Source organism: Strix aluco, chromosome 13, assembly GCF_031877795.1.
Source record: "Strix aluco isolate bStrAlu1 chromosome 13, bStrAlu1.hap1, whole genome shotgun sequence".
In the NCBI taxonomy this organism is placed as follows: Eukaryota; Metazoa; Chordata; class Aves; order Strigiformes; family Strigidae; genus Strix; species Strix aluco.
In genome coordinates this window covers 5,112,131-5,138,046 of record NC_133943.1, presented here as the reverse complement: position 1 = coordinate 5,138,046, position 25,916 = coordinate 5,112,131, and the positions used below count along the sequence as shown (strand labels likewise).

Here is a 25,916-nt window from a genome sequence, read left to right as displayed (position 1 = left end):
TTGCTAGTGCAGAAAGGTAAGGAAAGATATTTCTGAAATTAAAGGGCTAACCTAATTTTCTACTCAAAGAGGAACCTATAATCTGAGTAAGGAGCTAAAACAAAATTTACTCTGAATTCATAGTGTGCTTGTTTGATAATGGAGATTCTAAAAGGTCAGTTTTGAGGACCTGTGATGATGGTAATAGAGAAAGCAATGATCTGTACTGGTGGTTTGGAGTAGAATACAATGCTTTTAGGAGAAATGCTAAATATGTATTTCATCTTGAACAACATCAATCTGAGTGGAATTTGCAGGACATCAAATGGAGCCTGTATTAGTGCTCATTAAAAAAACCCAACAATACAACAAAACAAAAATCAAACCAAATGCAAAGTCAAGCCTTTTCTCTTGTTAAAATACAATTTCTAGGCTGAACTGGTACTAAACCAAAGTAAACTGCATGTTGGGGCTGAAAGGAAGATGGTGGAAACTTAGGATAACCTAGAGAGCCTTCCTTACAGTGTGAACTGCCGATAGGCTGTTGTACAGATTAACCAGAGGTGGGAACAGTGTAGGGTTGGAAAATTGAACAGACAGAAAACAGTCTGTGAAAAGGCTGATGAAGTTGGGAATGCCATAGTATTCACGGTTTACTTGGGTGAAGCCAGGTGTTTCGGAAGAACAACCGCGTCCGCAGCTGAAATGGAAATATTTTTATTGGTGCTAAGGTAGCATGACAGTGACTTGGAAATTGTGGATTAAAACCCAAAGATATTAATACTGTATATAGTTTGTTATTATTGATCTTTAAGACTCTTGGAAGTGGTTTATTGGCATTAATACTATCATAAGGTACCTGCTAGGAGTATGCCTGTGGAAGAATAATCCTGTTTTGCCTGACTAAATGGCAAAGACTTCTGTAAACTCAGCGGTAACGTGATTGAGACCCACAGAAAGAGGTCATCTGCAACAAAATACAAAATTTTGGAAACTGCTGTTGGATTATTTTAGATATCCACAGGAGGATTATTTAATTTCAGAGATCCCTTAGATGCATCAGTCTGCAGATTTGAAAGGGCAATATTTTCATATTCCTCTTGTGATGCTGAGCATCTGCAGTGGTGAACTAATACTATCAAATCCTTCTGAAAATTCTTGTTGAGAAAACCATAAAAAATGGGATTGATACATGTTGAGATCATGGCCACAAGGTGGCATATTGTAAATGCTAGATTATGATTACAGCTCATTAGTGCCTCATAGTTCCAGTCAAAAACGACATTGAATATATTGAGAGGCAACCAGCAAGCTGCAAAAGTCACAACAATTGATATCAACATCATATTAATCCTTTTGTTCTCACTCAGTCTGCTCTCATTCTCTCTCATCCTGTCTATTTTACTGTGTCTCCTTCGAAGACATACAAATATCCTGAGATAGCAGATAAAAATAAACCCCAGTGGGAAGCAGTACTGGAAAACCAGCAGAGTAGTGGTAAAAATCAGTCGCTCTGTAACAGACGGCCATGCTTCAATGCAAGCAACCTTGTTCTTGTAGAAATCACTATGGAAAGAGAGATGTTTGAAGGGTTCATCAGTTAACTGGTGAAATATTAAAAAAGGAATGGATATTACGAGGGAAAACCCCCAGGTGAAAAGAATTCCCCAGTAAGCATGTGAAATATTAGGCTTCCAGCCACGTGGGTTCACAATTAGCTGGTATCTCTCGATAGCAATCAGTACAAGTGAGAAAATGGAGACTGTGACAGATACACTTTGTACAAAAGAACTTATTTTACACATAGCTTCCCCAAATATCCAGTAGTCCATTAAGGTATATGCAACTGTGACAGGAATACACATGATACAGATCAAGACGTCTGATAAAGAGAGGTTGGCAATCAAAACGTTGGTAACATTTTGAGCTTCTTTCCGTCTCTTTATTATAATCATCAGGCAAAGATTTCCAAAAAGCCCCACTATTGTAACTAATGTGTAGGCTGTAATAAGCAAGAACTCTGCAAGGAAGGAAGGTTGGCATGTATCAAAGTTCAAAAACTGAGAAAAGGTAATGTTAGAGATAGTTTGATTAGACAGAATCTCACTGGAATGCTGAATGGCTTTATCCATCGTGAGGCATCTCCCAACCTATGGACAAAACCTGGTATTATTTAGAATATACTTTGTATGAATCTTTCCAAGGTAATGATTACTATGAGTCTATTGTTGTAGCTGGTGTCCTTGAAGTTTTGAGCAATATAATTAATTACAGCAGTGGAAAAGCCAGTGGTTAAGTATTAGTGGTTTTGTGTGTGTATATGGAGGTTGATGCTACCTTTCTGAGGTTCTGCACTGACAGTGTTACAGACCTGCAGCTGATTGTGATGTATAAGAAACAGCAATGATAGCTCTGATTAAACTTGTGTGAACATTTTCATACAAATCCTCTTTTGCCAACTGCGAATAAACTTTGCTTTTGAAAATCGAATATTTTAAGATCTGTCTCAGCTGAAGATTTAGCAAGGTTTAAGGAATTCCAATGAGGATAATCTGTTGCTTTTTTATTATCAGAAAAGAAGAATTGGGTCCTGCCATCACATTGCTAGCTTAGACATCACACTTATATTTTCTCTAGAACTACAAAGCAATGTGACCTAATACACCAAATCCCTCTGGCTTAGTCAAAAGGATGTGTGCTTGAGCTTAAATGATATTCAACACCTCTGTGAATGACATCTTTAAGAGAGTTTCCTGTTCTGCTTACGTATTAAAGATAACGTGTCCTTTTTCCTCAAGCTAATCTGAGAAAAATGTAAACCAAAGATCATGTCTTACTTATACACACAATTATTTCCATAGCAGTAGTTGCCAAAGTTTGTCTCATTTCCCTACACAGCGTTCACTGTTGTACAAGTTTGACAAATGATACCCCCCAAAATTTTCTGTCGCTAAATACAACATGTACTTAAGAGACACAGAGCTGATTCTTCTTTCAGTTCTAACTTAAACAGGTGTCAAGCACAAATCTGATATTAGTACAATTCTATTGTTTTAAAACTAATATTAACGGGAAGAATTAAGTTCAGCAGAATATCTTGATGGGTTTGAATTTATCACCGAGTTAAAAAGTTAATCTTAAATCAAAGGCTCACCAGCTTTCTGGCCAGAAAGGGGTTGTTTCCAACCTGGGAAAGGAAAAAGAAGGATGTAAAGAGTTACTTTTAAAACTGAAAGATGGATAAGTATGTTCTACACATATACCTTTCAAAACTCAACTCTAACTCACCTTAGTTCCCTTCTGAAGTAGGAATTATTGGAAAAGTAGCTGGAAGGAGGTCATTCTTCATTCCTAGTAATAAATACCATGGTGTTGAGAACCTGTGGAGAAAGGAGGATGAAGAAACAGTGGGAAGTTAAAGAGGATGCACAAAAACAAGGGATAGGTGGGTGTTTTATTATTACTAGAAATAATGTGTTTATGTGTAGAAGATTTGTCAACCTTTTTATAGAAATGATTGCCATTATTTAATCACTCAGAAATAAAAACTGTTTGGTTGCTTGCACGAGATTAAACACCATATCCAGGGTTAAACTGGGAACTATGATTCTGTGACTGTTTGCCCCCAGGCTCTCAAAGAATATTCCAGCTAGAGTTATATCCTGGACTGCTTTATCCTGATACTTCTGCTTGACCTAAGTTTGGGTGCTTCAAATTAAGATTCTAAAAAACCCCAAAAAAACAACACAACCACCTTTGGAGCATCTATTGCCTCTCTTATTCTGATTAAAATGTACTTTTCAACTAGTGTAGTCTTGTTGGAGTGAGAAGTGGTTGTAGATTTATGTGACTGTATGTGACCCTGATGTTCCAAATATGACTTAATTTGTGGTCAAGAGCTAACATTAAGCCCTGTAGTCTCCCTAAATCACCCGCCTGGCCTGGTTACAGCTATATGGAGGGAACAACATAGAAACCTGTACAATCCTGCTGCAAAAGTTACTGAAGTCTAGTTGCTCAGAAAGACTTTGTAGTCCCTCACAGGTGTCCCTACTCCAGTAGTACGGGAGCAAGAGCTGTGTACCCTACTGGGTGTGCGCTCCAGCTTGCAGAAACTCTTCTCCTAATGAGTCCAGGAGAAATGAAAAGGATTCATTTTGAAGGTAGCACAGTCACACCCTGCAGAAACTGATGCTGTGGCTGGGCAGCAGCACCTTCAGGCAACGTATTTCCTGGAATGCACTGTAAACCACTTTCCCCTGGAGCAGCACTAATTACCTGGCTGGATTTATCACACAGGAGGATGCATGTGCTGGAAGAAGAAGAGGCCAACAAGTGGTAAATGTTGCCCTGATGAGCTTTACTGCCACTTTAGATGTGTAAGGGTCTAACATCTGGCTGCTGTATCCCCAGGGTGATCTTTCTCTTTGCACGGCCTGTGGTATTCACCTGACTCGCACAGATCTGAGCCCTGCCCTTTGAGAAAAGATCAGGTCTTAGCAGGGGGGACCTGGCTTGGAAGCAAGATACCTTCAAAGACAAGCTCTGCTCTTCCCTGCTTTTTATGTTAGCAGGAGAAGTTGTGGGGACTCAAAAGACATGTGGCTGAGCCAGGCTTGCAATATTTTATGCACTATTTGCTATGCTCGCTTATTTATCCATGGTTGCACAACATGGTTTGATAGCAAGTGCTGAATGTCCTCTCCTAAGAATTCAAAGTGGGTGGCAGGGCTTCTTTGGCACTTTCAACCGTTAAGGAAAAGTCCCTCTACCGACCTTCTGATCAGTTCACTCTCTATATTAGCTCATCTGTTAGATCATCTACATTGTCCTTTTTTTCAGGAAAAATATTAATTTCTTTTCACTGCTTGTACTGTGAGTTAAAAAGTGTAGTCTTTAGTACATGTCATACTACAAGGCAATTTAAACATTTCCTTGGCAATAAAACAATTACACCTGTCTTGTTGAAATATCTGGAATATACATAACATTAGAAAAATAAGTTACACTAGTACTTACTGCAGCATGTTGAACTCCATTGTAATACATACTGGCATTTTTTTAAGCTAATAAATATTAGTGGAATCAGCATCGTTGAACTGTAACTACAGCTGATATCAGAACTGGATTGAAGTGTTCAATGAGAGAACTAATTACTTCAATCCCTAATCCATGCATTTTGAAAAAGATTCTGTACCATAATCAGAGTTTAACACTGTAAGAAATGATAATCCACTTAGCCTGGTTGTTTCATTCTTCGAGATGCAGAAACATTATTGAAACATGCATAAGCAAAAGAAAGTTAAAAGCATAGTCTAAAATAAAATTAGTTTTAAAAAGGCTTTTTTTCCTAAGTATTTTCTTACCTATGTTAAAGATGCATAGTCCCATCCCTTCAAAGTGACCAGTAAATGTTTTGGTTGCAAACCTTGTTTGTTTATTAAGTTCCAAAGTACTGCATAGATAAAATCTGGAGGATACTTTGCATTCAATGTTAAATGTAGGATGTACAGAATACAATAATCCTTTAAAAATATATATTTCAGTAAGTTTTGCCACAGTTTTATGGATTTTCTGACTTCTTACCTGATGAAAAATTCAAGTCATATCCACACTGTCTTTAACAATTTTTCTTTTCCCTTTCTGAGTTTATTACAAAGCCAGCAAACACATCTCCTTTGTGTATAAAAGAATCCAAAGCAAAGCCATCTGCTGCTAAAGCGATACTTAAACTTTCCTTTCTTCTCTTTCTGAAACAAACCACAGTTTCACAATTTCCAACTGTGACCGAATCCACCAGTCTGTAGAAAGGCTGCTGAGGAATAAAACAAGCTCTGGAATCCAAGAAGAGGCGAACAGCAATGAGCAGGGAGGAGAAAGGACCAGTAGTCATGGGGATGGATTTTTCTCCACTCTGCAGCTTCCCTCCGCCCTGTCAAACACCTTATCTTACAATTGCATTTTCAATTATCTTATCTGTTCTGTAGTGCAAATGTTTTCCCTATGTTGGATTTCATACATAAACATCTGCAGATGGCTTATTGCTTTTTTAACTGAGGGAGATATGAAAATACAGTAACCTGCTTAGAAAGAACATGCACACCCTATTAAGTGTATCATTTGCTCTATTGCAATTAAGATAATCACATTTTCATTATAAATAGCTATTTTAGCTTTTACTCCAGAGATATAAAAATATTCCTGAAAAGCAAAGCATGGCACATTACACTAGCACATGTTGAAAAGGGGCTTTAATATTTTTTACTGTTTTTCCAGTAAAAGCCCGTACCTTTCATAGTTGCTTGTTTATAAAAATTAACATTCCACATTTCCCTATTAAATATTTAGAGTGGATGTTTATGGGACAGAAAAAGAACTGGTCTTTCTTAGGACGTGCTATTTGGTATATCGCTTTTTAAACCTGAAATCGTACGTGGGTCCACTTAACCCCCAGTGTCCCAATCTCTTACGCTGAACCGTGCTGTGGCTCTCCAGTACTAGAAAAAGCAGAGGCGATAGGAAATAGTCCAGAGTTAGAATGTGTCTGTGTGCGAACAGACTCAGGAAACTAGATTATGATTCCCTGTTAAATTAGAGAAGTAGAAACTTGCAGACAAAACATTTGAGAGGGTACTGGAGTCTGTCTTAATGCATCTGTGTTTATGGAGAGAACGATTTTGAAAAGCAGTAGGATTTTGGGTTGAGCAAGACTGGTGCTGTACCTTGAGTGCAGGTTAGAACTAATTATGTGAAAATACTGTTAGTTATCATGCTGTTGTGTTTGTAGAAAATAAGGGTGGAGGGAGACTCTGAGATCAGCCAGACAAATCGCCTGCTTCCAGTATATTTGTATTTATTCATGATGTGTTTGTCTAACCTGTTTTTTAAACATCCGTGGCAATCCTAGATTATGTATTCAAGTGACTAATTTACTGTAGGAAAACTTCCTTAACCCTTCCCCCGAAAATGTCCTTCACTTTAATTTAGCCCATTGCTTTTTATTCTGAGTCATCTGTGAATTCTGAAATTTTCAGCTACATGCTACCATCAAGCAATGTGAATATACTTTTCTAAAATATTTCTAGCACTTGCTGGTTTTGATTATGTCAAAAATACTATAAAAACAAAGCTTTTCCAAAGTACTTCAGAATTTCTGCTGCTGGTTGTAGTGTAACCCAAGAAGTGAATCAAGACCTGAAAATGAAATGTGCTAGATATGCATCGGAACAGGCCATAAAAATGCATTATCTTGTTTATAAAGGAAATAAGTCAGTAAAACTAAAATATGTTCTGATTCTTTTTATAAATTTCAAAAAGGTCAGGTTGCTGATTTACATAGGCTTCTGTTTCTAATGTAACACTGTACGCAGTCCTCCATCTGTGGAAAGACTGAAGTGTTTAACGTGTGATCCCCTCGGTTTTACAGTCATATCAATCTGCTGGATTTAATTTTGTTGTAACCTGTTGTGAATTAGACCACATCCGACATCAGAGGCCTGTGAGTGCAGCTGTTCTTGGTCCGTTTATGCCTGATGTCAAAGGTATGTATGCTAAGTGGAATCTATAGCTGTGATGGAAGGGATCAAGGTATATTGTTTTCAGCCAAATGCTGTAGCATCTGTTTGCGAAAAAGGTTAATGGATAGCAGAACTGTGCTTACTTTATATAAATGATCACATTATTTCTAAATAGCTCAATATTAAGGAAAATAGCCTTTATCAGTAGACACTGAGAACTAACTGGAAGGCAGGACAGCAACTGTAGTGAGAAGCAAACTTTATATGTAACCTGATTACAGAAAGTTAAAATATATTGCAGATGACTGCAATTGGCTTGCCAATGTCGAGTGTAAATTTAGTAACTCTGCCTTTGTGGGATTTCAGCAGTTCAAAGATTACTATATTGTAGGAAATGGTAGGAATTTTATTATGATTTTAAAGAGTTTTACTAGGGATTTCTGTCTCAGTTTGGAAAACAAACAAATGAACAAAAAACCTCAAAACAATCAGTGTACTGATTCTTGCTACACCGAGTGCCAATCATTATACTGATACCTCATCACAATCAATCCAATAAAAGCCTGATCCTAAAAGCTTTCCAGGTATGATATTCAAACTGAAAACAATTGGAACATCTTTTCCAAGCACCTGGTTATAGAGCAGCTAGAGGCATGACCTCAGCTTGTGCAGATGTTCCCAAGCCAGTTTTAGGGCAGGTAGCGATCAACCACTAAAGCACAGAGCTCAGGGCACTGTCAGCCAGCTCCCAGGGCCCGTGTCTAGGAGCGCAGTCTCATCCGATTACAGTGCAGGCTTGCTATTACTGTGGCTCCCAGGCTATGGCAAACAGACCACGGGCAGTGTGGAAAACCGGGGTGATTAGGTGATAAACAGATTTTCAAACTTTAAGTTTGTAATAACGTCTGTTGCGGTGGCAACAGCCTGTTGGTGAAAAATTCTCCAGCTGTAAGTTCTTTGAGCTCACCTTTTGCTTTGGCATTTACATGATTCCTTGCCCAGCAGGAAGCTTTGCTGATGGCTGACCACTCTAAGCTTTTGCTTTTGCTTAGTTGCTTCTCCCGTGTAGCTCTGCAGCAGTCCTTGCTCCTACCTGGTGCAGCCCCCATCTTCGGAAAGCAAGGTTTAGTAGAGATGTATACATACAATTTCTCATCTTCCTAGGTGAAAGAGTTCTTTAAAAGCAGTTTGGCTAAGAGCTGGTTCAGTGACCTGTAACATCTCTGAAGGATCTGGAATATTTCTTCCTAATAAATATTATTCTTTATAGCACTTCAAAGAAGCACAGAGAGATAAGCAACGATAATTGGAAATCTCTTATGCTAGTGTCAGATGTGCCGGTTAATGTCAGGAAAGTAAGATAATATGCTGTGATGGAGGAAAAACACAGTGCTTTCACATTTTCCTGTTTCATGGAGAGATCTACACCCTAATAAGTACCTTTGGCAAATAGGTTATAATTTGACCAAATTAGCAACATCTGAACACCAACTAAGTACGCACTGTAAATTTTTCTCCAAAGATCAAGCAGATAAAGAAGGATTGATGAATAAGTGTAAGTTGGAGCACTCCTCCATGATGCAGAATTCTTTTCCTAATTGGAAAAAAAAATCACAAAAATGACTCAGGTTCACTACCTGGAGTTTAGGTTTCACTCCATTGTATTGCATAGCTCTAGAGAATAGCTTTGCAGTATCCTTGATGCTTCATTCTGGTCCGTACCTCTCAACTAGGTCATGCTTAAAATAAAAAGTCAACTGTTTTAAAATCTGCTTTAACTTTAAATGAGTTACTTATAATAGCATATTCATTCTTAAATTGTATCATGCCACGAACTTTCGGCTGATTTCTGGACCTTATTCAGTTGGCATACAATTGAGATGGAGATTGATACACTCTCTGGCTGGAAGGTTAGCATCTTTATTTTTTGGGTCAGCCAAGTTACTTTTCTTACTGAAAAAAAGATAAGATATGTGAGTAATTGTAATAGGAGTGTGATAGCATTAATTAATATTTTATAATAATTTCCATTTTCCAAATCCTGAATCAATCCTTTGTAGCTTTCTAGAACTTCTCCAGCTGATGTTTTCTAGAAGTGATCTCTGCCAAAGAATGAATTATTTCAGTAGGTCACAGATTTTGGGGGAATATGGTAATTTGTATCTCTGGTGGGTTTTTTTCTATTCTACAGTCTTTTTATAACAACACCATGAGCACCAAACCCTGCTGTTCTCATGCCATGACATCTTTCACTGTCCTAATTGTTAATTAAGAAATACTTAGATAATCAAAAGGTTTTTCCTGTTAATGTTTCAATTTTCCTGTATGTTTCAAACTGTAATAACAGTTTTGATTTTCTGAATTAAAAATATGAATTCTATATTGCTATTTTGTGTCTAGAAAGCCTCACTTTTATACACTACCTGATTTTAAAATTTCTTGAATATCATGGATGTCCTACAGCTAATTTCAGGCAGGTACATACTGAACTTCGTGGCGTAACTCTTCCTGCTGTTTTCAAACAAAGCTAAATGTCAGTTATGCAAAAGCACCACAAAAAACTCCCTACAGAGGTTCTACGGAATGAGAAATAGATGGAGCCTAGGAATAGCTAAGGGAAAAAAAAAGAAGCAGATTTTAATTTAACTGGAAAATACATAAAGAAAGATTTGCAGATGAAAAAGATCAGAGCATGGCTGAGATTGCTGCTAGCTCCAGGTCTTCCTTTGGCAAAACTTACGATCCCGGTCTGTCTTAACTAAGGTATAGTGAAAGATCTACCCTCTCACTTGTGTCACAGCATTGCTAGGTTCTTTGATCCTTGACAAGAATCTTGACTTTTCAGACTGAATTTTGCTGTCTTACTTTCATCCCATCACTCTAAATTATGGCCAGCTCTTATATAAACTTTTAGGAAAGAGAAGAAAGGAAATCATCAATTATGATAGAAAAGTGAAAAGATGAAAGAGGAAAAGAGAAACTGAGTTTCAGAGGGAAGAGGAGGAAGGGCAGGATTTAAGAAAAAATGGTAAGTCCAAAGAAAAGGATGCAAATTCAATTCTCCGATGACTCTGCTTCACCCTTCACAAAGGTGTGTTTCTCTCTTTCAGCACACTCCCCTTACAAAGGGCTCAGGGAAGATTTTGTTCAGTAAGATGAGCTTTTGATACTACTTACTGAAGAAATAGTTCTTGTGGGTTATTCTGTAGTTACCTTTTTATCTGTAGAATATCTTATTTTGCATTAAGCAAATAAAAGAGAGGTAGTGTTTTATTCCCCATCTGAATTTGCACAGGGTAGAAATTTTTATCCTGAAGAGGGTCGTGCTCAAACCTTAGGTAGGCAAAAGACTATCCAGTTTACTGTCAGTGCATTTTAACCAATCTTTTTCAATGAAAACCCTCTCCCAACCAGTGCTAATTCATGACAGTCTCAAAAGTAAGATCACAGATTTGATGTTTTTGTGGAATAAAGTACAAACAGCAGAACAGAGTAAAAGATAAATCTTTTGCCAAAAAATCATGAGCTCTCTCAAGGACAGCTGTATCTCTTCAAGAAGTTCTTCACACCTGTAGCTAAAGCAAGCGGTCAGGATGGGGAAGTTTGTGGTGCTGCTGCATGTTTTATCAAAAAAGTCTTCCTTTGAACTGCAAAATTACTCTCTACCTGAGGTGTTGATTTAGGTAAGAGAGAGGCTTCTAAAAGTCTAATAATATATCTTTGAAATTATTAGATTAAACATCCTTGCCTGAATGTGTGTGGATCTCAGTGATCTGGGAAATTATGGTTAAATCCCCTCTCTATTACCAACTGTTTCCACCTATGCACATTTAGAAAAATCAGGATGAAACCTGTCTATAGCTAGGATGATGTTATTACACTCTTCAAGGAGCATATGTCAATGCAGAACTAATTTGGCAAACAGTCTGCATGAGGGAATCCTCTAGGTTTCAAAATGCTTTCTGTCTGCTGAAAGGTAAAACCAGACCTAAATCTAGAGTACTGTACTATGTTAACAAAACATATACTTAAACTCAAAAAATCCAGTTGATTCATAGAATGGTTTAGGTTGAAAGGTTGAAAGGGACCTTAAAGACTATCTGGGCAGGGACACCTTCCACTAGCCCAGGTTACCCGAAGCCCCGTCCAACCTGTCCTTGAACCCTTCCAGGGAGGGGGCAGCCAGAGCTTCAGAAGTATGTTTCTATAGTGACAAAAATGGCTATAAAGACTGCCTTAATAATTTATTTTGTATCAGCTTTTACTAAGAATATATGGTAATATAGGAAGTCTAGTATTGGAAAGGGACTGTTCAGATTCCTTTGGTTTATGATCTGTTAAGCAGTGATGCCCTCCTGTGGACTCTAGGTAGTATGCTTTCTCCTGGAATAACTAGAATGTTTCATGCATGAAAACAATGTGTTTTTATTTCCTTCTAATACTCTAACACCTAATAAAATGTTCCATGAAGACATTTACCGCAGTGCATTATTTGGCCAGTGCCTCTGGTTTGAACACATTTCCTTAAGGTGATGATACAGGTGAAGATTTTACCTGTGTTAGAAACTTAAACTGCTTATACAATGAATTTTTATTAATATAGTTTGCTATCAGAATTGAAACAATGCAATGCTGTGACTGCCCTGTCAGGAGGGGAAAAGTATGTATTTCTTTTTAATGGTGTTTGCCTAATAACTTCTAAATACATAGGACAATATTATGCGTTTACTCGTATACAGTTAAAAGCAGTTTAAAAATATGGTGGAGAAACTGCTGTAGCTGTTGGAGTGTTGTTGGTTTTAGCAGTCTTGTCACATCTCATATGTACAGCGTGAGACTCGCTCTTTGGTTGTGCACTCACACTGCTGCGGTACCTCCGTACCTCATGTAGCTAGAGGGAAAAGGCACATTTCAGGAGCAGGTAAAGGCACAGAGGTCACAGGAATGTGTACAAGTGACGTGGGGCACTGAGCAGTGACCGGCTGCCTCACCAGGCATGAATCCAACAGGAATTGGAGAGGTCTGGTTGGAGTCTCTGTGGTCTCGCAGATGACCCGGGAGGTATGAAGGTCTGTGGGATACGGGGAGGAACTGATGTTTAGCTGTCTAGGAAACACTGTGTCACCGCAGCCTGGTGGTAGGTGTCAGGGCACATGTACATTTGCAGTGTGCTTGGCCCTCTCAGTGGGGACTGAACTCTGAGAATGTAATTTTGAACAAATACATCAACTACATGAGGTCACTTACGTGGCAGTTGGGAAAGGATGGTGGACAGGAGGACACCGGGTCAAGCGGAGTTTGACCTTTCTGTAGCATCAGCGGAGACATTTCTATCTGCAAGAGATGGGTATATATATTTTAAAGGTGTTTTCCTTTCATTAATCAATGAGTCAGAAGTGCAAATGAAGAGGAAGCAGTTGGGCTATACTTGTTGAGTTGTGTCAGCGACTGATTTTGCCTACTGATTTGCTCATATCTTAAAGAACCTCATCTCCTCTGCTGAAAGAAGCAGTGACTTCTTTCTTTGATCTCTTCCTTGGCCTACTTGTCTGTCTTGCTTTCAGGGAGAGAAAGTGAGCTGTAAACAAACATTCTGTTTTCTTTGTTATCTGTTGAGGCCATAATTAGCTCCCCTTAATTTTTCTTCCTTTTTGCTGTAAATTATTAAGGGTCTATAAAACTCTTGTGAGTTATTTTCTACATGAAACAGATATTAATTTATCTTGGGAAGGGCCACACGGTTTTTACAATAGGTGGTAGGCAAAATATATTTTTGTATTTCCTGTAATTGTGTGGAGCTTGCAGACAGCCTCTGGGAAGAAGCTTTTTTTTTTTAATAGAGTGGGATATGTTTTTTTATTTTAAAACCACAAATATTTCAGTGATATTATGGGCATATTCTCTTTTCTAAAACTAAATAAAAGGATTGTGTCTGTTCATGTACTGAGATAAATGGATCTAAACACGTGACATCTTTCTCTGTAAGTGGATGACAAACACGGACATTTAATATTCCTGTCATATTAGTAAGTTACTCTTAACAGACTTGGCTATAACAGAAAAAAAATCCAATTTAAGAAAAATCACATTACTATATTGCAAGTTATTAATCCTACTGGTAAATGATAGTCATAGCCTTTGAGACTAAAGCATGAAAACTTGGCCCGCTGATAGAAATGAGGCTAGAAATTTTACTAGCAGTGTTAATCTCTGGAGTTGACACGATCTGAAAAGGAACAAGGAAGAATCTTTGTGCTGAAATGTTCAGCCTCTCCGGGGCTATGGTTAACTAAGCTTTCAGCGCAGTCAACCTTAGGCTTGTATCTGCAAGTCTCCAAGGGTGCATTTCCACAGCAGTTGATCTAAATCAGGGGGATGTTGCAGTTCTGCTTCCTCCCCCCTGCCAGCACCAGTGCTCATGGGATCATGCAAGAAAGTGTTTCAGAAAGCTGAGGCAGCTAAAAACTAAGCCCTTTTTCATGATAAAATTATTCTTGGCTCTCTCAGTTCTCTTAAGTGGATTGCTGTGTGTTTGCACAAGCATCAGGGCTGGCACGTGGGAGAAGGCAGGATCCCAGGCTGGAGGGCTGGAGCGCAGCAATCCCAGCGCAGATCAGCAGAGACAACTGTGGAACTACATCCCGACATGGTGCCTGATGCAAAACTGGAGCCACCAGGTCGGGAGGGTCGGAATATTCAGTGTACACCTTTATAAAGGCTCCCAGGATTGGTGTTGGAGGGAGGACTTACACTCTTCTCCCTGAGCAAGGGACCAGAAATGTGACTGACAGGGGACCCAGCACAGGATCTTGCTGGAAATCAGGCGGTCTGATAGTTGTTTTTTATTAACCCAGTCCCCAAAACCTCTGATTTACACTAATCTGGATTTCCCATCTGTGATTCAGGAAGGTAAGGCGACTTGTGACTGTGAGGTTTGGTGCCAATGTTCTTGGATGATGTGGAGAATAAAATGGCACAGACAGGCTTTTGAAAGCCAACTGCTGGGATATAAACCAGGTATTACATAGGGGACTTCAAGGAAGATTTTCACAGGTCAAACTCTTTGGAGGTGCAGATCTTATGTGTCTGACAAATACTGCAATGATCAGAAATTCTCAACCTGTGCTAACTGGTAGAAGTAATACAACCCTTTCATAAGGAACAGCGTCCTAAAAAAATCTTGGAAAACATCCATGGAATTATCATCATAGATGAGACAAGACAGACCCGCTTTTCAGGATCTAGTGCCTGAAAAAGCAAAGCAATGGAAAACAAGGAACAAGAGCAAACAGGGAGAGGTGCCCAAACAGAAGAGGAAGTCTCATCATCCCAGTAGACCCCACAGTATATTATCATATAGATTTAGTTAACAAAAAGAGAGAGTGCGTCAAGTACTCTGTGCACAGATGCTTTAACACTTCATGAGTTCTTGAGGCTTGCACTCACTTTAATATATTCAATTATGTGGTTATTTTTTCGAAGATTGTCTCAATGTCTAAATGGAAACTTTATCTCATTGTGGAAATAATAAACAAAGGAAGAGGCTACCTGAAGAGTATTGTGAAATTACCTTCACTGAAGGTTTTAGACACACATCAGTTATCTATGAGGAGGACTAAGTTAACACGAGTTTTCAGAAACTGCGTGGTGCAGGTGCTAATGTGCCTCGTGAAATGGGAACTGACCTTTTCACTTTGAAAGAATTTCCTACATAAACCCCAGTGGGTGTAAGGCCAAAAAAAAAATCCTGTTTCTGATGAAAAATTCAGTATGTTGCAAATAGTGCTGCAGTCTTCAAGCTGACAATGTTTAAGGTACTATTAAAGGAAAAAGAAAAAAAGGAAATACATCTCACTATTAGTCATTTTACAGAGCCTGCACACTCTGGAGCAGCTCTAATTATTTCTCTAAGAAAATACCTCCTTTTCAGAGCTAAGGAGAGGTTTAAGGGTGAGGAGGCAGTAATAGGGTTGGAAAGAGGGAAACTAGCGAGTAAAGCTGCCTGAGAGATTGGGTAGCGGGGAGCATGCTGGAAAGGGAAAAATGGACACAAATGAGGGAAGAAGAGCCACGTAACGCTAAAAGGGAGCAGGCAGGACCTGGACAGAACGGAACGGTTCAGAATCCCGAAGCGGGGTGTCGCTGCCCCTCAGGAATACACGGGCCGCGTTGCCGTAAAGCCGGGAAACGCGAGCGAGCCGAAGGAAATGAAGGTGCGAGGCTGGAGCTGGTCGAGGCAAAGCACGAACACGGTCAGGAGGTAAAGGAGGTCCTGCCGGGCCGGGCCAGCACTCGGCCGGCGGGTGAGCCCTGCTCCCGGCCCCCGCCCGGCGAGGCCGAGCCGTGAGGGGGCAGCGGCCCCCATGCCCGCCTCCACCCGCGCCCCTCAGGCGGGGGAACAATAGCGAGGCCGTGGGAGGGGGGGGCGCTCCGGGGCATGGCCCGGGTGGCGGTCAGGGCCCCGCCGCTCCGTGGCGGGGCGGGGGGCGCGCGGCGCGGCCGCCTAACGGTCCCCGTTTCAAACGCTCCCGCGCGAGCCGCCCGCGGAGCCGCCGCGCGCTGCCCCCGCCCGCGGGGCGGGGCCGCCGAGCAGAAAGCGCGCGGCCCGGCCGGAGGCGGCCCATTGGCTGCCGCCCGCTGGCTTGACGCATTGGCGCGGGCCGGGCCGGGCCCCGTCCCGCCCCTTCTCTCGGCGCGCGCGGAGGGCGCCTCGCATCACCGGCCGCCACAGCGCGGCTCCATTGGCTGTCCGGCGCGTCTGTCACCGGCGGACCCCGGGCCTTCTGCCGACGCGCGGCGGAGGTCGCGCCCTCTGATTAGCCGCCGCGCTCGTCGATCGCGGCCGGAGCCCCGCCCCTGACGGTGAGTCGCGGACGGTGCCGGCGGCGCGCTCTCATTGGCTGATGCGGCGCGGGGGGCGTGCGCGGCGGCGGCCGGGCGGGCGGGGCTCCCAGCGTCCCCTTTGTGTGGGCACCAGTCGCCGGCCGAGTCTTGAGAAGTAGCAGCCGCCATTTTGTGCGTGCCTGTGTTTTCCCCCCACCCCCACCCCCCTTTCTGCGGGAGCGGCGGCAGCCGGGACGCCCCGTCTCTTCTGCTGGTCAGGTGAGGCGAAGCGAAGGCGTTGGGCCAGGCCGAGGGAGCCATCGCCGGCGGCTGCCGCAGCCGTGAGGTCGCGCTGTTCGCAGCAAGCGAGGGGGAAGAAGCGGCAAGACGGAGAAGGGGGGGAAAAAACCTTCAGAGCTGCCCCCCAACAGGAGGAGGAGTCTCGGCGCCAGGCCCAGGCGCAGCCCCGGCACCGGCGGCAGCATGGAGAACTCGCAGCTATGCAAGCTGTTCATCGGTGGCCTGAACGTGCAGACCACGGAGGCGGGACTGCGGGAGCACTTCGCGGCCTACGGTACCCTCACCGACTGCGTGGTCGTGCTTAACCCGCAGACCAAGCGCTCCCGCTGCTTCGGCTTCGTCACCTACTCGGCGGTGGAGGAGGCCGACGCCGCCATGGCCGCCTCCCCCCACGCCGTGGACGGGAACGCGGTGGAGCTGAAGCGGGCCGTGTCCCGGGAGGACTCGGCCAAACCGGGGGCCCACGCTAAGGTGAAGAAGCTCTTTGTGGGCGGCCTCAAAGGGGACGTAGGCGAAGGGGACCTGGTGCAGCATTTCAGCCAGTTCGGCCCGGTGGAGAAGGCCGAGATCATCGCCGACAAACAGAGCGGGAAGAAGCGCGGCTTCGGCTTCGTCTATTTCCAGAACCACGACGCCGCCGACAAGGCGGCCGTGGTCAAGTTCCACCCGATCCAGGGCCACCGCGTGGAGGTCAAGAAGGCCGTGCCCAAGGAGGACATCCAGTCGGGCGGGGGAGGCGGCGGCTCTTCCAGGCCTTCCCGGGGAGGCAGAGGAGGAGGAAGGGGTCGGGGCGGCGGCGGATCCGGCAACCGGGATCACAACGGCCTTTCCAAAGGCGGCGGCGGTTACAATAGCTACGGCGGCTACGGTGGAGGAGGCGGCGGCGGCGGCGGTTACGGCTCCTATGGCAGCGGTTCCTACGGAGGCGGCGGCGGAGGGGGAGGCGGCGACTACGGCAACGGGTACGGCGGGTTCGGCAGCTACAGCCAGCACCAGTCCTCCTACGGCCCCATGAAGAGCGGCGGAGGAGGTGGAGGAGGGGGCGGCAACTGGGGGGGCCGCAGTAACAGTGGACCGTACAGAGGAGGCTATGGTGGGGGAGGCTACGGGGGCGGCTCTTTCTGAGCGGGAGCGCCCATAGCCATTGGGGGTGGCGCGGAGAGCCCTCCCTTTGATACGGGGCAGCTTCTAAATGGTTTCTCCCCTCATTCGCCGAAGGGCAGCTCCTTTTAAATGCCTCCCTGCTGTGGGAGCAGCTCCTAAATGCCCCCTGGGGGTCGCCTCTGCTGCCTGTGCCACTTCTTTCTCTCTGAAGATGGACTGGGCCCCACATACACATACTTTGTGTTACAGTCATTGATGGACTCTATTTTTTTATTATTACTTGGACCTTGGTCGTTTTTATACTAGCAACGAAAAAAATGTCTTGTTTTAATTTGTTTTTTGGGGGTACGGGGTGGGAAGTGTCTTGCTGATCTGGAGTAAAAACTGGGGAGGGTTATGGGGGAATTTCCTTTGTTGTAAGGACTCGATACCTGGCTACTACATTTTTTTCTACAAAATCTACTCGGATCCCATGACTGAAATTAACATTTCTGTAAAGGAGGAAAAAAATCGTTTTTACGTTTTTTATTTTTTAAATAAATCATTGTGTTCATTGACCTTTACATGTCTAATTTTTTTTCCTAGGATCCATTCCGTACGGTTTTAAGGCTTTTCTAGGTTTGAAGCCAGCGTTCTTCTGCTTTAAAATCTCTATGTACTTAGAGTAAATATTTTATTGCCAGTAAAGGTCCTAACTGACTTTTTTGCTACCCCCCTAGTGGATTTATTGGTTTTCAAACACTCGACAGAGAACTTTTTGAAGTACTAATCCGTGGATGTGGTCTGTTTTTTAAATATTCGTTCTCACGCAGTTTGTGTGCATCCACCATCTTGTACTAGGCAGTTTGACGTGCTGACATGGTTGGTCAATTTTTTCTATAGGACTTTTCCATCAACGTATGTACTGTGTAGTTTTGAAGAAATAGTTTGTGTTAAGCATGTGCTTCATTCATATAAAATGTTCAGAATTTCCGATTGCTTAGTTTCAAGTCCTCTTATCGGTTTGTCTGTGTATGATTCCTTCCAGGAAAGGGTCGACATTTGTCCCTTCTATTAAACGCATACTTGTTTTCATAGTACCGGGTTAACAGACTTTTCTCTCTGAACTATTGTCCTTCGTTAAAGTTCCCCGAGAATCTCTCGCAGCACCATCTACCGACAGGATGGCAGCCCCTTGCTGCAGGCTTCGTTACAGCAGGAGTAAAGTTGGTTCGCTAATAATTGTACTAGACTTCTGAAAGTTATTTTATGCCACTAGATGACTGGTGTAGAATGCAATGACACCTGCATGTGAATAAAGATGGGCTCCATGAGTATTGACTGGAAAAAAGGAATGGATTTGCAATACCTGCCTCAGCACGTATATTTTTTTTTTTAAGAATTGCAATTGCCCATATTTCAAAAAGCGATAATCTAAACTACATGGGCAAAGTGCTATGATAAATGAGCCAGCTAAGTGTACCAGTAACATAGGTGCCAGTTGTAAAGCAAAAATATCTGTGTAGTCTGCTTGATTAACAAATGTATATTTGTAGCCCTTTCACGCAATAGAATTAAAGTTTGTTGTTTATTAAAAAGCATAATGTTTTAGGGGAAAACTGCCTTCCTGCATAGAAATATAGAATAGCAACGTTTATGGGTTTATGGATATCAAATAAAGATTTGAATTCCTTATATGCTTGAGTGAGAGTATGTATGATACGGGGCATGGATTTAAAAAGCACAAAGTTATTTTGACTTCAGGTTTCGAAGCACTTAGTCTTTAATGCTGATGCTTTATGGGACTGCATCTCAAAAGCTGATTTTTTGCTTTGCTCCAGATATGCAAGATGTGTGTGTAATTCCCACTGATTTCAGTGGAAAGTTAAACGTCTAGGGCTTTGTGCTTCTGGGCTGAGGGATTTCGCATGAAATTTCAAGGTATTGTCAGTAATTTTGATGTCAATCTAACCAGACGCTGGTTTTAGTTGAAATAAGTGCTTTTGTTGCTATTAGAAATAAAATTAGCATTAACTTAATTACCTATGTGAGTTTAAATAAACAGGACAACCTTTTGGTATCATCCGGATTTAAACTAAGAGCAGAGTTTCCTCTTGATTGTGATAATATATGGCTCTTATAGTGAAACTGGATCTCTGGCATAGTTTTTGTAAGTAGGTTCCAAGTAACTTGCTATTTGCAATTATATTGTAATTCTTTTATCTCAGAAGCTTGTTGCCTCTGTTGTGAACCAGTATCACTGATATGTTGTTGAAGGTGCAAGTCATTTCAGAGAAGTATCTGTACAACACCGCAAGTGCCAGCTCTAGTTGGCGGGCAGCTTCAGGTGGTTGGTTTTATTTCAGTTCACTGGGCTTAAAGTTTTCTTACTTTACCTTTGCACTTTAAAACCATGTTGGACAGTTATCCTCAAACTTCACTTGAAGCACAGCTTTCCTTTTTGCAGCTGAAACAGATTACTGAGTTCTAGGTCTTGTGTTTGGACATATGATTTAGTTAGTCCCTTGCAATGGTGGATTGCCTTAACCTTATCAAGGGACAGCCTGGTTTTGAAAGAAATAGTTAAATGCACTTCTGTGATGTGGTTTGTCATTTGACTTGGGAAGGTAAAGATTTGTACACCAGCTATAGCTTTATGGTATTTGCACATGTTATGTGCCATGAAAAAATGTGCTGATATAAGAAGTAGGTTTTTAAAAAAGTGGCTTCATGTGTGAAATCTGACAGTTTTGCCAAGCTATAGCTTGATGTTGAGATTGTTGTACTGAAACATGCTGTTTGATTACCTGTACGTAATAGTTCCCTTGTAGGCCTAGCGTCTTCGAGAACAAAAACTAGATCCCAGAAGTTGCATCTGTATTAGGGAGTATGCTACGTAATTTCTCTCTCAAATGATTGTCATCTGTTTAGCAAAGTTCTGTGGTGAGTGTCTTGAGTAGGTGGGACTTGCTCTACTCTGACCTCTTGTCTCTTGGGAGCAAGGACTTCCTTGTGACAATGCAGGTAACGCTTGAGAGGCTCGTGGAAGTGCTTGTTCAATAAGGGGCAGCAATGCTGGGATGTACCATGGATAGAGAAAGATGCCAATTTGTATGGGATAACATTAAAGTCACAGTGACTTAAAGACTCTCTTTGAATATAAACCTGTTTTTAGTACAGTTCCTCGTAAACAGAAGAGATTTGTGCTAAAGCTTTGCTTATATATTTAATGGTATTTAGAAATTTTCTGACCTCTGGGTGGATTTGTCTGCATAGAGCTGCATAGGAAGAACTAAGATGCTGGCATGTAAATAAAGGAAGTTGGTGACTGCACAGTTGCTCTAGAAGGGTCATAGAGAGAGAAATAAGGTAACTTTAGTTTGTTGTTCCTTAGTTTGTAGTCTCGTTCTGAGGTATATGTGTCTGAAATTATCTTAATAATTGAATGGCCTTCTCAGGAATGATTGCTGGATTGTGTTGGTTTCACCTGTGAGAAATGGGAAGTGAGAGCAATGAGTTTCATCATTTAATAATGAAAGTAAAAGTGCATTAGTTTTCTTAAAACACAGATGTTCTTTTTATTTTTGTAATCTGCATGAGCAAAAAGAAATTCCCCCCAACAAGGCTTTTCGGAGACTGCAGTAGCACAGTATAGCTCAGCATGTTGTCATGTGCACAGTTTTTTAATAGTAATGGATATTCATGTCTGAAGTATAATTTGTTCTTGATTCTGCTTCTTGTGTGACTTGTAAATTTTATTTGGCTAATAAAATTAGCCTAACATGCACTTTTATAATACTGATGACTACTGCATTAAAAAGAGACATGCTAAACACCTGTATACGTAATGATTTGGTACTTGCACAAATCAGTGGAAGCACCTCTCACTTGTTTGCTTTAACATTAGGTGATGAAAAGGTAGTTTATAACAGCAGTAACAGCTGAAACAGCTTTGATAACAGTCAATCTCTGTGGCTCACTGACTGTATTACAGCTTGGACAGACTTGCAAAATAAAAGCTGTGCCTTGCCCTGCAGGCTTGTGTGGTATCCTTAGGCGGACAATCTTTACCCTCCGGAATTGAGCAAGCTTTCGGGTTTGTGTTGTGTGTTGAAATAGTTGCAAGCAGCGGAGCTGCGCTGCTGGCTCTCCGGAGTCCCAGTTCCCCTTACAGGAGCGCAGACCTGCTGGGAGGCCAATACTTTGTGCATACATACTTAACGATCAGTGTAGCCAAAATATTTAAGATGGTTAAAAATGTATTTTAAAGTTCTCAAATGCTTTATGGTGTTTCTTTCCTCCCTGTTCCACCCCCCCCCGCCCCATCCCAGCTTAGATCCCCTCTGTAAAGCAAATTTTGCTTTCATTTAGCATTGAAAGACCTAAGTGGATAGTGTAGGTCAGAACACTGGTTTATTATCCTGCCCTGTCAGCTGATACTATTGTCACAGTATAATGGCATTCCTCTTGCTGCTGAAAAGGGTCTGAGCCTGAGTGGTGCGGAGGACCCCCATTCAAGTCTGAAAATAGAGCAGCTTCTTTATTCCTTCTAAAATGCAAAAGTTTGGTTTAAATTGTTAATCTCTAAAAAATGACACTGAAGGGCATCTTTCTGATGTGCACACAGTAAACAAACGTGGTGCATTTTGTGAGAATGGGATTTTGCTCCTGCAGTCTGTGAGATAACTGGTTTTCTAATAGAAGGTAGCTTATACAAGTCGCCTAAAAAGGATTGCTTGCCCTGTTGTAGCTATTGTGGATTACTGTTTACCACATAATCAACAGTTTGTACCACATTTACGTAGTATACATTGTTATGGACTTCTGCTTCCTAAGTCATTTAATAGGAAGAAGGCATTTCTAATATGTTTTTCAAACTATGTGTCTATATATAATACCTTGGATTAATATTAGGTGATTGAAAGTGTAACCCCCAAAGTTTCAGTCTTTCGCCTTAGCCAGTGGTGTAGTTTACAAACCAATGGCTTCTTTAATATTTCTTTGTATAACTGATTATGTGATCTGGTGTATGCAGCCCTTAAAGATGAGTTTTCTGCTTGTTATTTTTGTGTTTCTTAAATGAATAAAACAGTTACATCCCTGCTTCACTTTAAAACGTGTTTCACAATGCAAGCACCCCATAAGGAGTTCTGAGCCAGTCTGAGCAAGCACCGTTGGCTTTGTTGATGGGCTTTTTTAGGTCTCCTATTGAAGTATTACTACTCTATTATTTCTGGTATGTGCGTGTATACGCACACACCTACATTACCTCTACTTCCACTTACCTTTAATGAGTATTTATTTGTACTGTAAGTATGACTGTTGATGGGTGTCAGATGTGTATTATAGCAAGATGAAAGTCTTTCTGCTATATCTCTTTTCTAGGACTTTTCTATCATTTACCTGTATACTAGAACTTGTAAAGAGGCTGTTGGAGTTGGGTGCTTTCCTCCTTGATGTTCCTTTCACAAATCCTAGTCTTTTTGCCTTCTCCGCTCCCAGAACTCCTCAATTTCAGTTATGTGTAAAGGGGAGGAAATACATGGTCACTTTTGAACTGATACCTCTTGTTGGTATGGTTCTAAGTGTTTTAATAATATCTATATTCCCCCATCTCATGGGGAAAATGGGTAGTGAGAACACTCAAAGAGCAAGGGCTGTAAAGCTGTAGTTTGGTGCAGAAGAGAGACATTCTTCAGATTCTTGTATTTCCTGTAGTTCTATCTACTGAATAGACTGAACAGTTAAAAAGATGGAACACTTCAGGTCTAGGCTGTAGCAAAAAACCCCACAAAAACCCAGCAAAAAAAGCATAAAAAATAAAATTCAAGTACTGATCTCTGTCCTTGGTTCAGCCTTTGCCAGTAGGAGTCCTAAGCTAAAAGTTGCGACAGTATTTTCTGGTACTTTGCCACTGCAGTTGATGTTGGTATAATTTTTTTGGGCTAAAAGTCTGTTGGTCAAAGCTGTAGTATTGCCTATTGCTATTATAGAAAGCATCAAGCTTAGAGCGCTGGCTATTCTCAGATTGTCAGGCATCCAAGTAACCAAAGCTCCTTAACTTTGAAAACTAGATGTCAAGCCCAGTCAGACTAATAATGCCATCTGTCTGAGGCATCTGGATATTAACCCTCTTAGTCTGATGCATAGAGTTTCATTCCTGAATGCTTTCACAAATGGAAAATAACACAGATTTGGAAAGAACAGCCCTTCCTCTAAAAAAAAAAAAAAAAAAGAAATTGAATTACACTATGTAGAGCTATGTATAATTTTGATACATACTACTTTCATTAAACTACTATAAATATCTCTCCATGTGTAATGCAGTAAGGAATTGATGCCAGTTTAGAAAGGGATTAAGTTTCTGGCTGGAAATGTGTCAAGATGTGCATTTGCTTACTACCATCAAAGTACAAATCACTGATGAACATTGCAGAAAAATTCCTTAGAAGCAGAATGAGCTGACGAATCTGAAATTCGGTTGTTCAGATGCTACTTTATACCACGCAACTGCCAACTAGTTTGTCTCGCAGAAACCCTGTTCTCACTGGGAATACTGTTTTGAATTTGAAAGGCATGTGAAGTTACACATCTGAAAATATACTGTTAGTCTGTAATCTAGTCATTGTAAAAGATGCATATCATCTCAGTCTCTTCTGTTCTGTCTGTAACTTTTCCTGCTTTCTGTGGTTTTACAATGAACTCTTTTTATTTTGTAAGAAATTTGGATTTCCACAAAATCCTGGAGGGAAGGAAGCATGAGTCTAGTCCCTGCAGGCACTGGTTGGGAAGAAAGATCAGGAGTCCAGCCCCTATTTCCAGCCCAGACTTGGATTAAAGCAACTCTGGATAAAATGCACGAGTAGCGTGTTTGGGACTGGAGGTTCATGCTCTTTTTACTTGTTCTCTTTCTCTGTGGGTCAACCATCTTGTTTTCTTTACTGCATGCTAAGACAGCTTCAGTGGAAAGCCTCCCTCTCCCAGCCACACACCCTGATGAACACACAACAACATGGGCAGGGCATGGCCCTGGGGGGAGGCTGTGCTTACCTAGCTATTGTATAAAAGCACAGCACTATCAGCTGTGTTTTGAAATAATTTACTCTTATTTCATCCTCTGGGTCCCCTCCCTTCTCAAAAGGGATGTCCTCTGGTTTCGGGCTCACTGACTGCTCCCTGTCTGGGTTGCAGAGTCGTGAAAGATTTATGATGCTACGTTCCCAATTCTCCCTGTGTGGTTATCTAGTACCTTTTCACATTTGAGTAATCTTTTAAGTTTACTGGGTAACAAATTCGGCCAAAGTCCTTCACTGTGTGACTTCATTTGGACTTGTTTAATTTCTCTTTCCACCCCTGCTGGTATAATGATGCTCTGTTTACTGGAGAGAGCTCCTCTGAGTCCTGTCTGATTGCAAGTTCAGGACTTCTCCCCCTGAGATCACTGCTGGACTGCAGGATGGTTGTAGTTGTAATTGCTAATGCCTCTCGCATAGGATATTTAGCAAAGTGCATCTGCAAGAGAAGTAATGCAAGCTTTCTACTGTTATTTTCATGGAGATACAGCCTCCTGAGAGAGAGAGATCCCTGGGAGCACAAGGGTGAGGGGGTTTCAACCCTTTGCAGTAAGTAACCTGCCCACCCGTCCATTATTTTGTGCAATTTTAAACATAGGCAAATTATTTTTTCTGTAATCATATCACTTGTTACTGAGAGTTCTCTTTTACTCACTCAGCTCCAGATAGAATCCGGGCTTCCGCTCTGTGGTATCAATGTTACTTTTAAAGCCTCTTTGAGGCATGAGTTGCTCATGAATCAGCACCACGTGTGTTTTGGAAAAGTTACGTTGGGTTTGTGTGTAGCTGGTGGCAATGGGGAGCTCTTGTTTTTTGTGTACTGCGGAGTCAGCTGAGAGGGAGTTGAGAAACATTGCCTTTGGAAGGAAAACTGGGAAGGAAGAGCTGGGCTTGGTTTATTGCTGGTGCTGCTCTAGGCCAAAAGTGTCGCAATGAGCTGGTGCCACACGCTCTCTAATGACTTCTCAAAGCGTGTTTTCTTTCTCCCTCACAGGGTGCACTTCTGTGTGGAGAGCGAGGATGGGAAAGCTGAGCCCTGAAAAGCACACCACAAAAGTCCTGTAAGTGAACAGAAACCCGAGCTGAGCCCCTGACATTACAGTTCCCACTCTGAATATGCTATGGAGATTGAGCAGAAAAA

General features: G+C 41.8%; 2 protein-coding genes across 3 annotated transcripts; one reads left to right on the top strand and one right to left on the bottom strand.

Annotated features, from left to right (window-relative positions):
- Window positions 1–923: 923 nt before the first annotated feature.
- LOC141929323 (neuropeptide Y receptor type 6-like) lies at window positions 924–2,463 on the bottom strand. The gene has a single exon (XM_074838615.1). The coding sequence runs from the start codon at window positions 2,109–2,111 to the stop codon at window positions 990–992; it is 1,122 nt and encodes a 373-aa protein (XP_074694716.1). The 5' UTR covers window positions 2,112–2,463; the 3' UTR covers window positions 924–989.
- A 14,017-nt stretch (window positions 2,464–16,480) lies between these two features.
- On the top strand, window positions 16,481–25,916 carry HNRNPA0 (heterogeneous nuclear ribonucleoprotein A0). Of its 2 annotated transcripts, XM_074838876.1 has the most exons (2): window positions 16,481–17,581; window positions 25,770–25,916. In XM_074838876.1, the coding sequence occupies exons 1-2, from the start codon at window positions 16,803–16,805 to the stop codon at window positions 25,813–25,815; spliced, it is 825 nt and encodes a 274-aa protein (XP_074694977.1). In that variant the 5' UTR covers window positions 16,481–16,802; the 3' UTR covers window positions 25,816–25,916. The 2 variants fall into 2 exon arrangements, with proteins under 2 accessions (XP_074694977.1, XP_074694976.1); XM_074838875.1 differs by lacking the exon at window positions 25,770–25,916 and having other exon boundaries at window positions 16,481–19,397.

Excerpts from the sequence above, each read along its gene's own strand:
- LOC141929323 (XM_074838615.1), bottom strand. The coding sequence starts at position 2,111 with ATGGATAAAGCCATTCAGCATTCCAGTGAGATTCTGTCTAATCAAACT.
- HNRNPA0 (XM_074838875.1), top strand. The coding sequence starts at position 16,803 with ATGGAGAACTCGCAGCTATGCAAGCTGTTCATCGGTGGCCTGAACGTG.